Below are 11,995 nucleotides of genomic sequence, written 5' to 3'. Positions count from 1 at the left end.
GTTCATCAAACACGTGACTAATATAAGGGTGCTAGAAGTGTCGTATTTTTGTCCATAAAATTCATTTTCTAGCTTCGGTTTTATTTTGAAAAGAGGAATTCCCCTCCAATAAATGAGACGCCCACGAAAATTAAAAACATGAAATCATGTGCTTTCTCACCTGATTCTGACATGTCCTGATTGAGAGATGTGCAGAGACAGGAGAAGAAAGAGGTTTCACTCGTTAGCCACCGCACTCGCTTTCTGATCCATGGAAACGCCACACTGCCGAGTGAGTTCTCGTGGCACATACACGATCTTTGTGCTTACCTGTCGCTAGGATACTTTGCCCTCCTCTTCTGTCCAGCGAGTCACGGCATTGGCGGCTGAGTGATGGGGGAAGTGCAGGAGCGTTTCTGGAAGTTGGTTACCTTCGTTCAGTGAAAGTACACAGCCGAAGTCAAAAACAGAAAGAAAGCGTCATTTTGAGACTTCATTCGTAGTCGCTGGTGGAAAAAAAGTTCACTTTATTACGGCGCTTTAAGGAGTCGTGCGGTTCCGCCATGGAGTTTGGTGAAGAGTCGTCGCCCGCTCTGGCTTTCGAGAAGGACGCGTTTGAGCTCACGGTTGAAGATGTGTATGACATTTCTTACGTGATCGGACGAGATTTGTTAAAAATCAGCAGCACGGGCGAAGAAGTGTCAGACTTGCAGTTCAGAATCGTTCGGGTTTTGGAGATGTTTGAGACTCTGGTCAACAAGTACAACTTGTCTCTGGAGGAGCTGAAAATGGAGCGGGACAACCTGAAGAGTGAACTGGACAGGATCATCAAGGAGGGGGGTTCTTCCTCCGGACAGGGCACGGTGAGTCCGGTCGTCTGCGCTTCAGGTTCCTCTCAAGCAGAAACGACTTGTAGATGTACTTTTCGTGTCTGCCATCACAGCAAACGGCGGGACCGAACCAGCTGGTGGTGGACCTGACGGACCCCAACAGACCACGCTTCACCATGCAGGAGCTGAAGGAGGTCCTGCAGGAGAGGAACCATCTGAAGGCTCAGCTCATGGTGGCTCAAGAGGAGCTGCAGTTGTATAAGAGGTACAACCAACCAGTCTAAAATCTAAAGTCCACACTTAGATATGATTTATACCTCATCTTGTAAAAGTGCATTGTGAGGAAATGTGTTGTTAGTGTGTTGTACACCTGTATTTAATACCATAAGAAGGATCACATACATCTTACTGGACTAACTGTAACCACATACCCAATCCAACACTTCTGACACCACTGTCAACAAACCTGAACATTATAAGGTTTGTACATGAAGGATTTATTGCTGTGCTACACTAGATTGTCTGGGTGAGGCCAAGAAGTTTTGTTGCTGGGACACTGTAGTAAAGTGGGAACGGCGCACACACACTGTAAGCTGGGTGCTGAAAATTGCAAGTCAAACCAGTTGGTGCCGAGACCTTGAGGCGGAATTGCACGACCAAAGTCACACGGTGTAATTGCTGTGAACCCCACATGGGGATTGTGGTCAGCATCAAACAGGAGGGGTACCCCCCCAAAACACAAGAGACAAGAGAAATGGCATGTGCTTCAAATTTATTTCATTATACAGTCTGAATGGATATTATATTGTAGATAGAAATTATGTACAACATGCAGTGTGCCAAAATAAACACATTTCTGTTTACATGGGACACCTTTTAAAGGCTATTGATTGAAGTGTAACAGAAGTATATTCATATAACCTGATAAAAAAGAGACCTCACATTTCCATTTACTAAAACATTAGGTGCATTAGTGACAATATTAAATATAAATTAATAACCCTGTGCTAAATCTTAGCTTCATTACTCTTATAATGTTGAAACAGTGTAAGAAATGAGGTAACTCAACTGTATGATCATTTTGGAGGACGTAGTTTGTGTTGCTGTTAGACTGTATTGAATTAAATACCAAAGTGTTTCTGTTCTTTAGCCTAGCCCACAAAAGTGGGGTCGTCAAAATAATAGAAACATAACCTCCATGAAGCTAAGATTTAGTGCAGGGCTGTTATATTAGAAAGCCTTTGTCTTCACTAGTGTACCTAATGATCTGGCAAGTGACTGTATATCGACAGAGAACGTGCAACCAACTATTAAATCGACAATGCAACCCTTTTTTTAAACAGACTTCAAGTGCTTAAACCCCCAAATTAAAAAATGTATGCATCATATGTTTGGTTATTTCTTTAACTGATGTAAAACAAAAACATTTCTAAATTCACTCTACTCAATAAAAACTCAAATTTAGAATATGTTCTTGTGTTAAGAATAAAACTGTTAGGAGATGAGAGAGGCTACTGTTGAAACCATCAGTGGACCTGTTGGCAATATTACAGTCCTGGTATTTAGCATCTGTTTGCTATTACTGTTGGATTGCATTGTTTTGTACTGACACATGTTTCTATTATTTTGCCAACCCCATTTTAGCCAGCGGGCTAGACTAAATAACAGAAACACTTTAGGGTTTAATTCAATCCAGTTTAACGGCACCACAAACTACATCCTCCAAAATGATCATACATCTCAACTACTTCCTTTCTTACCCTGTTTCAACATAAACTGAACATTATAACAGCCATGAAGGCGAATTTATTGCAGGACTAGATTGTATTAGTTTTCATTAATAGACCTACTGTCGTTTTGGATGAAGACAGACAGACATGACTAATTTGATCCTTTGAAATGTTGCTAAATTGGCAAATGAAAAGCTTCCTCTTTTTGATGTCTTTATTGCTTTAGCATTTGCATGTAGGTCCTTGCACAAGATATTGTCAGTGGCCATAAATGTGTACTTTCTCCTGCAGTGGGATCCTGCCACAAGCTGAACCACCCATGGTGGAAGTGGATCTGGAGACACCCTCAACCACAGAGATCAGCCCAGCCACGATAAATGACACAAAAGAAGAGAAGACGACCATAGGCAAACTGTGAGTAGGAAGCTGTGTTGCTTTACCGACAAACGTACGCTCAGACAACAAAGTAGTAATATTAGTGTAAAGTGTGTTTCTCTCTAGCTATGAGCCATATTTAGCTCTACACCTCAAATGGGAACGATTCAGATATATTTTTTTTCCAGCAGCAACCACATGATTGTGTTTTTGTAAGCAGGCAGGCAGATAGTTCTCACAGCCCGTCTCCTGTCTCCTAATGATATACTTGTGACCGAATGAATTCATGCTCATGCTCCGGATGTTTGTGTGAGCAGTGAATGGCAGACTTTGGAAATTCAGAGTGTGTCTGCTAAACCGCTGCCAGTATTTTCATTGCGCTGCGATTCAGTGTTGCTCATATATTCCACGTTCACCCTCCCCTGCTTGAGATCAAACTCCATGAACTAACTCTGGACCTTTTTTTTGTGTGTTTTTAGGTTTTCATTCAGACGAAAATGAAAAAGAATATTTCGCAAGAACTGATCATGTAGAAGACAAACAGGATTTGTCAGCACAAGTTAACCACTTTTATGATGTTTTTTTTTTACAGTGTGTATTTGTCAGTCTAACAAGCACTATATTTTGTACTGATTATCTAAACCTTATATGGTTTGTAGTGATATGTAGACATATGTATGTATTAATACATCCCAAGGAAACTGTATTATCTAACCAGTGTTGCTCATGTTAAATACATACTGTCACAACTGACTGTATGTATAAGCTTGAAAATAGAATTTTTACTATAAATGAAAATTTAATCATGTTGGTCACTCAGCTGATAAAATCGTGTGGACAAATGATCCCCTTCATAAATGTACGAATAAACTGCTTTTACATTTTCATTATTATTCTGAATTATTAAAAAGCTTTGGTTATTCAACAGAAGCAAACTGACGGCAACTAATGTACACTGACACTTCAATTATGAGGATTCATTATGTCCTGTAGCAGGACTTATTTTATGAATGGGGCAGAGTAGAGAGTGGAAATATAAGAACTTCTAGTAATGTGGTACATGTTGGAGAATGGCAGAATTCACTACAATTATACACCTGTAAGGTATATAATAATTTGTTTTTTTTTAGCAGATTTCTCATTTACTATAGAACAAAATAAGATTAATCTTACTGAATTAACCAGAGTCATCTCAAAACTGTTGCACATCTCGAACCTAATGACACCATTACCGTATATAGTACATATTTGCCGGAGTTGAACGGTAACAGTGCCACAGCTGGAATGAAATATCATCTGTGTTTTATTCTTCAATTTACAGCACAGGTAATAATTTACAATAGCCAGAATTCATCACAAAAGGAAACCTCCACAGATAATGAAAACTCTGCTTCAACAATGAAAAATGCCCTTCAGGCTTACAAATCCATCTATTGTTTAAGAAAAATATAAAAGCATGATAAAAACAAATTTTCTGCAAAACACTTTTCATAGCTTTAGCCAGCATTTAAAACAAAAAATGCTTAATTTAAAAAAAAAAAAAAAAAAAAAGGAAAAACAAGCATTTGAGACTGTTCAGATACACCACCTTTCAAATAAGAGCACCAATTTGTCCGAAAGTGGACATTTATAGTCAAGGTTTCAGTATTTGAGCCAAGGGTGTGCCGAGATTGAATCTTTACTCCTGTCGCCGTAGTCGTACAGCAGTTCCTCGTCCGCTTCGATGTCTCTGGAAGCCACCAGGATCAGATGGGGGGTTCCATCGATGGGGTGAAGTCTGGTCTGGCAGTTTCCAGTCTTACTGTGGTTGATCAGTCTCCCAAGACGACTCGTTTCCTTTGTAGCGTCTACACTGTAATACATTAAAGATAACAATGTCAACACAACACGAAATAGGTGTCCACACCTGAAGCACTCTTAAAGAAACCCTAAATATGTTACAACTAATTTCCTGTGACAGCCCCAGTCTTTTTCCATATCCACACTTTCTAAAACAATATGCATCTGAACTTACCAGTAGGTTTTAGACTGATACTGGAAGTAGTACATGTAACAGCCTGTTTGGGGATCCTGAGCGTATTTGGCCTCTCTTGTTTTAGCCTCGGCAAGGTCCAGCAGGTCTCCGTGGTACTCCACAACAAAATCTCCCTTTTTGAAATCCTTCACCGCAAATACTCCTCTCCCTTTTCCTTCCATGTGTTTGACCTGTTAACACACAAAAATGTTAACAGATGTAGATAAGACAGCTGGTGCCTACATACATAAATACCTGTAAAATCATTCTGCATACAATATGTGACAAAGGAAATGGCATGACTGATTCAAACCTGCATTCCTTCCTCAATGCCATTCTTGATCAGGTCATCAATGTGACTGTGCTCTTCATTCTGGTGACAATAAGTGGATCAAAGTATACTTAGCAAAAATAAGACAATAAGAACCCCCTCCCTCTCTCTCTCTCCCCCCCTCTTTACAGACCTTTAATTCTGATTTTGTTTTTCTGTTACTCCGTCTGATGGGATAATAATCTGTGACCTTTCTGTTTTGAGGAGGTTTGTTCTCTGTCCTGAAAAGAAAGACATGATCAAAGTAATGAGATATTATGTTTGTGCAACTGGCTGTGAAGGAGATTCTCTCTTTATACGATGTCGGCATGTTGGCTACGTGGACTCACTTCTTTGCTCCAAGTTTGCGACCAGTTTTACTCCGAGACTTGGATGCTGAAACTTTGCTGTCTGCTGCAGACCGGGCTTCCGTCGGTCTGGCGGACTCTGTTTGCTCCAGTTTGTCAGTAGCTTGCTCACTTACCCCATGACTGTGACTAGGCATTTCGGGTTTCTGCTCTTTGGACTCACAGCTGTCAGATTTAGTTTCAGTGGGTACGTCTAAAACGAAGTAGATACACAGAATGAAACTGACAGCTGCTCTAAACATTTAGCCTTAATCAAGAGGGTGAGGTTCCTCCAGAAACGCAGTTAAATTGTGTCATAAGACAGGTCAATGATCACTGTTGCCATTCAAACACACTGTGGTACACATGGTTCTCCTGACCATAGGGTAACCATAAGGTCACAAGTAATAGAAATGACAATGGCATTTCAGATTAGGCAAAAAGTTTTTTTTTTTTTTTGATACTCACCTTTTTTTAGCCTTGATGTGTCTGGATTTGTTACATCAGGATCATTTCCTTCCTGGATCAACATACTTGAACCGTCACTCAAAGGGGATCTAGGTTTGTTTGGACTCCGCAGACTCTGGAGAATTGATGGCACTTTACCTGTGATATTCTGCAAGAATAATAATAACAACTTACATTACTGACGAGCAACAATAAATAAGGCATCACATTTTATAAGACTGTGTTCGGAACCATATAGCTGTCTAAATATAGAGACCAGTAGCACATGTAAACAGACTTAGACTTCACTGTTTGACCTGCCAGTAGCTATGGTGCAACATGGTGCAATGTTTTGGCAAGTCAAGCAGTGTCATACTGACAGTCTTTAAGCTTTTGGCTTTTGTGGAGAGCTGCATAGTTTCTATGTACAGTTGCATTATGGATTGTATACGGTTGGTGACCATGGTTTTATCAGATCTTTCTGTTCTGGGTTCAAGAAGAGGATAAAACTAATTTTCTATATGTTCGGTTATTCAAATAAAAAATAAAAATGGTGGTTGAATAAGACATGTAAATGTCACGCATTTAGGAACAGAATCAAATTATTTTGGGCTGACAGGGGTAGCACTGTACATGACTTCAAGTGGGATACACTTTCTCTCTGCACATAAACTTAACCCTTTCTTTGGTCTATAGGAGGCGGTGCACAGCTTGGCTTAGATTCAAGAAGCATCCTGCAGCAAGTTCACTGTATAAACTGAGGCATTACTTACTATCTGTGGGGAGTTATAGTAAAGTGGGTTAATACAAAATGTGAGTAAGGACATCCTGACTAGCAAAAGCTAGTAAATATAGGTGGCATTTATATAAAACCAAATAGCAAAAACATACCTTGTTAGCTGCTGGCTTGTTTTCTTTTGTCTCAGTCTTTGAGGTGTATAGATGTGCAACAGTGTCCTCGGGCTTTTTGTCGGTTCTCAGCACATTTTTCTTCCCTTCATCAACACGGAAACAAACACATGTACGCATTGTTTTTCAAATTCACACAACAGTGTGAACAAGCTGCTCATTACCCGAGAGTTTTATTTGTAAACTGCTGCATTTGTTTAGAGTTGGTCCTTTATTTGTGAAAACTAGCATTAGCGGTCCGCCGCCATATGACTACTGTTACAGCTTCTATGACACAAATGTATAGCTCAAACGACAACGCTTTAAAATATTTTACCTTTTGCCATCTCAGTTTCCAGAATAAAAATCCAAAGAAGACGTGGTGTCTTTTAGAAAATGCCCTCTGTGCCCTCGGGCTGCTCACTGTACATTTAACTGTTGCTGCAACGAACACCATCTGACCACAACAGTGAGCGTGGAGGATTTAAAAACGCTACGGCGCCTCTCATTGGCTGTTTCATCCGGGCGGGAGGAGCGCGAGCATGAAAGCAGCTCTCCTATTGGTCACTGCTCTGACGTCACATCAACCTTAGGCAAACGCTGGACTCACGATAAACTCTGCTGGATTAAATGAATCCTAAAACCAGCCACAGAAATAAATAATATTTTTAAGCAGTGAGAGAACAATATTTGAGCACAGCCATATGTAGCTGATATAAGTGCCTTGGTGTAAATAAAATAACTACTAACTCCAGTAGTATTTCCATTTTATACAATTTTTTTTACTGCAGTTTGAGAGGAAACAGTACTTTCTTATCTACTACCTTTGTTTGGCAACTTACCAGTTACTAGTTTCTTGTAAAATCTAGATTTCACACTGTGGATAGTATAAAAATATCATAAAATGTAGCACATTGTTGAAGATAAAACCAGTGGTTTCAAGCCTTTTTGGCTTGTGACCTCTTACAAAAGTCAGCACGTAGCCGCGGCCACTTTTAGATGCCAGCGAATTATAAATAGCTCCTACGGACAGTCATTTTCCCCTCTAAAATTCACACATAGCTCAGTTTTAAAAAATTAAAATGATTTAATGTCACCCAAAATTGGAGAAAATGACAAATAATAATATAATAATAATAATTGAAAACCGATTTCTTTACAAGAACCGTTTTAAAATTTCTCTCCAATTAATCATTTCATGGCTCTTTATCTACTGACAGGTTAGGGTTAGGGTTATATACATTTAGACAATACAGTTGTTCAAACAGTTGTTCAGACAGTTGTTCAAATAGCTGCTACAACATTAACATGCTCCTTACACAGTGATAGTCCAACATTAAAATATGAAGATGTCATATTCTCTCATTCAGAGGGAGCAAATCAGGATGATAAGTTTTACATCTAGTATATTTGCTGCTGCTAGTTTTTTTTTTTTTTTTTAGTAAAATAAAAAATCTGCAAGACTTCTGCTCTTTTGGAAATATTCTTTACATTGCCACATTGGTACTTTTACACAAGTTGAGGATCTGAAACTTCTTCACTGCACAGGAAGGATGTCCTGTATTTATGTTCAGTGAGGTTTACGACTGAAGGCTTTTGCTGACATCTAGTGATAAAAGTTATGTTCACCAGCTCATTTGGGAGGACATCCTCTGTATTCTTATGTAGCAAACACTGACAATTTGACATAAATGAACGAGAAGAAGCAATTTCTTTACATGCTAAAAACACGCATGCAAGCCAAATTACAACTACACCGACAGTGAAGTAGCATACTTCACTACGAAATGCACAACACAATATCAGCATTGTTGGTAGACTATATTTTATTCTCCTCTTTGATCTTATTCACATTGCAACATTAAATGAATGACAGATTTACACATAAAGGGTTGATTGAATATGATATTGATACGTTCCAGGATTTGCAGAATCCATGCAGGCATAAACCACAGGATCATGTCTTTCTTCCATCTTCCGCACCAACTTTTTAAACAGTGTCATTTTCAGGTTTGGAGTCTGCTGTCAAAGCTTCTTTAAATTTCCTTTTCCTCTCCAGATTCTCGTTTGCTTTTTTCCTCTTTTCTTGCTTCTTCACCACTGATTCTTTCATCTTTACAACAACTTCACTGAGCTCTCCTTTAGTGGCAACATCAAGCTTCTCTCTCAAAATATCCCGGGCTCGTTTTCGATTTATATCCACAGATCGAGTCTGGTGGCACTGGGGGGAGAAATGATTAGAAAATCACATTACCTTGGTTGAAAACAAAGAAAAGTCATCTTGATGTAGTCTAACTATTTTGGGAAATGTAAGATTTCTAGGGGCAAACTCAACTTTTTAGCAAACAAGAAGCCTTAAAAGTGTTCAGAAGAAAAGGAAATGTGAAATGTTGACAGACCTGGCCTCAACATATCTGTTTCTGATCATTATTTCACAATTAAAATTCATACTAACAGACCACAACAAATACAAAGAGACCAAGGTTAACCTTAACTACAATCCCGGTGGGGATGTGCTTCAGCACCACGCAGTTGCTGGTTTTGTTGGTGGCCTGTCCTCCAGGTCCAGATCCTCTCACAAACTGCTCTTCAAGCTCATCCTCAATCAGGACAGGAAGATCTATCAGGTCCTTTTTACCGACTGCCAAAACACATGTTTTTCCAGCAGGTAACCTGCTTAGCAGCGGAGAGATACTTGGAGAACCTCTCCATATGACCCGACTGGACACACCGTAGATACAGCTGATGAATGGAACAAGCCCTGACATTACATTACATTTTCATGGATAGTTTTCCAAACAAAAAAAATATTCATTCCCTTACAAATGGGAAACAGTCCCTCACGGTCACAGCCCTTGTTTGTGTTCAGGCTTGTCTTCCTCGTTTTGGTCAACAGCCATCCAATCAGCAGGCGTTATATTCTTCTTCGTGGCCAGAATTGTGGGTGTGTTAAGCCTACACCGCCACCTTTAGTCTCTTAGCGAAATAACAGTTATGTTGCAAATTAAACTAATTAAACGTTTATAATTAAACTTTACATAAAATAAATTAAATTTTATCTAAAGTATACAACGCATTATTTATTCATTTATTTATATATAATTAACATGTCATCAAATATAACCCCAAACCCTCATCTTCTGATTTTATAATAATCTAGATAATCTTTGTTGTTAATTATTGTATGTTGACTTAGCTCGGTGGTGATGACTGTGGAAAGGTTTAATACATGGCCATGTATCCCTCTCTACTTCTCTGTACATATAAAGATAACTGCATGCACAGACTTTGGCCCACAGTTAAATTATGTGGATATCACTGAGTGGTAAAATATAACTTGCAGAATAAATGTCAAACAGTAATGTAATATTTAGAGCTTATGAAGCCAGGAATATTAGTCCATTATGGGAATGTGTAATTGATACTAACGCTAATGATAAATGATAGTGTTAGAATAATGTTCAATAAAGTATGATGTCTTTCTTTTTTTTTTTTTTGTCATTCGGACTGTGGTTCTTTATAGAAGTAGAATGAACTGTAATGAGTTGACTGAACAGTGAGTTATTGGCTATTTCAGCCACAGCGTTGCAGTTGAAATGATGCAGAGTTTACAGTTCAAACAACTGTAATAAATGTAAACTATAGTCTGAACACAGCCTCCGGTGTCCACAAAATCAATATACAGCATTGTGAGAAATGTCTCCACGGGCTACTCACTGTGGTTAATTCACTGTTCCTGTAACAACACGTGGACATTCCTTTTCACACTAAGAACAGCACCAACAAGAGCATGAATGGAGTATCTTAATAACTGCCAGGTTAGCTGTCTTCATTATTTTGTCATTCTCGTCACAGCGTACATAACACATTTTTATTCTGCATTGATTTGCATTGTTTTACACAACACTTTGCCGTTGAATATGAACCTATTTCATCTTTGTTGTGTTTGTAAGTTGCTGACGTCCAACACCGAAATCAATGCTAAACATTCGCTCTGACGTCGGGTCTGTTTTTAATTGAATAAGTTGATGGTCACTGAAAGCTATAAATACATTTATTGCAAAAACGTTCATGTGCAGGAAAAAAAAAATAATTGTGATGTAATGCTTCCTCTTTTCTCCATAGACAATGTTATAATTAGTCAACCAGGAAAGTATGTAGGTCACATGAAAAAATAATAATCTCTCCAATGACATGATGACATTAGATGACATTGCTGGTTTCTAATTACTTGAATTTTATTATTAGTGCATGCATTTAAAGAGACATCGTCAATGGAACAACTTAATCTATCTATCTATCTATCTATCTATCTATCTATCTGTCTACAGTTTGAGGTGGGTGAGAGGGCCCACTGTTGAGTGAAGCGGTAAGGCAGTCACTGAAAATTATTTCCTTATACTGTGTAGGAAATGAAACTTGTCAGCAGACTGTCGTTCACTGAGCTGAGGCAGCAGCCTTGTGGTCACACAGATTTTGCACGTTTCTGCCTTTTTTGGTTAAAAAAAAAAAGAGCACCACAAGATTTCCGTGTTGTTAACCCATGCAAGACTCCACTGTAACTACTGACGCAGAGATCACTAAAGATGCCAAGCTATTACATTCAGTTTGTGACATGTCTGAGGTGCCTACACAAACAGCTAACTTCATTTCACTTCACCAGTTAAGCCATATATTTTTTTTTTTACAGAAAATTGAGAACAGCAAACATGTCTGGCTATTTGCTTTGCGCATGTGTGTATAAGGAGGCGGCTTTTTCACTGTGCGGGAACCGGTTGCTATACATGAATCTTTGTATCTTCACGTCCAATGTGCTTATGCCTGCGGAAATACGTAACCACTGGTTACACTAGTTTCCACCGTGTGACTTATTCGCCTGCAGGGGGCGCCCTACTATCAAAACGGATAAACTGCCTGCTTTTCATTAAGCTCACAGAAGAAAAGACATATACCGGAAGTTGTGATAGTCATCTTTTAGAGACAAAGACAAAACGGCGTTTGTGTTCCTGTAGTATGTTTTTTTTTTAATATTGTATATGTAATTTATGTTTTAATATTTGGATATACTTTCACAA

General features: G+C 38.8%; 3 protein-coding genes across 3 annotated transcripts; 1 reads left to right on the top strand and 2 right to left on the bottom strand.

The window, feature by feature from the left end:
• Positions 1-21: 21 nt before the first annotated feature.
• Positions 22-4,013, top strand: rilpl2 (Rab interacting lysosomal protein-like 2). The gene is made up of 4 exons (XM_084552249.1): positions 22-842; positions 923-1,074; positions 2,831-2,953; positions 3,394-4,013. The coding sequence occupies exons 1-4, from the start codon at positions 543-545 to the stop codon at positions 3,413-3,415; spliced, it is 597 nt and encodes a 198-aa protein (XP_084408375.1). The 5' UTR covers positions 22-542; the 3' UTR covers positions 3,416-4,013.
• A 186-nt stretch (positions 4,014-4,199) lies between these two features.
• On the bottom strand, positions 4,200-7,364 carry kmt5ab (lysine methyltransferase 5Ab). Its single transcript, XM_084552248.1, has 8 exons — positions 7,258-7,364; positions 6,924-7,027; positions 6,054-6,201; positions 5,589-5,799; positions 5,393-5,480; positions 5,242-5,301; positions 4,929-5,119; positions 4,200-4,766 (listed from the first exon to the last, which is right to left on the bottom strand). Exons 1-8 carry the CDS (start codon positions 7,265-7,267, stop codon positions 4,556-4,558), a joined length of 1,023 nt encoding a protein of 340 aa, XP_084408374.1. The 5' UTR covers positions 7,268-7,364; the 3' UTR covers positions 4,200-4,555.
• Positions 7,365-8,389: 1,025 nt separating this feature from the next.
• On the bottom strand, positions 8,390-9,899 carry mtrfr (mitochondrial translation release factor in rescue). Its single transcript, XM_084550824.1, has 2 exons — positions 9,410-9,899; positions 8,390-9,141 (listed from the first exon to the last, which is right to left on the bottom strand). The coding sequence occupies exons 1-2, from the start codon at positions 9,686-9,688 to the stop codon at positions 8,911-8,913; spliced, it is 510 nt and encodes a 169-aa protein (XP_084406950.1). The 5' UTR covers positions 9,689-9,899; the 3' UTR covers positions 8,390-8,910.
• Positions 9,900-11,995: the final 2,096 nt, after the last annotated feature.

Source organism: Chelon labrosus (assembly GCF_963514085.1).
Source record: "Chelon labrosus genome assembly, chromosome: 9".
In the NCBI taxonomy this organism is placed as follows: Eukaryota; Metazoa; Chordata; class Actinopteri; order Mugiliformes; family Mugilidae; genus Chelon; species Chelon labrosus.
Note: the sequence above shows the minus strand (reverse complement) of the source record. Positions and strands in the feature narration are given on the sequence as shown.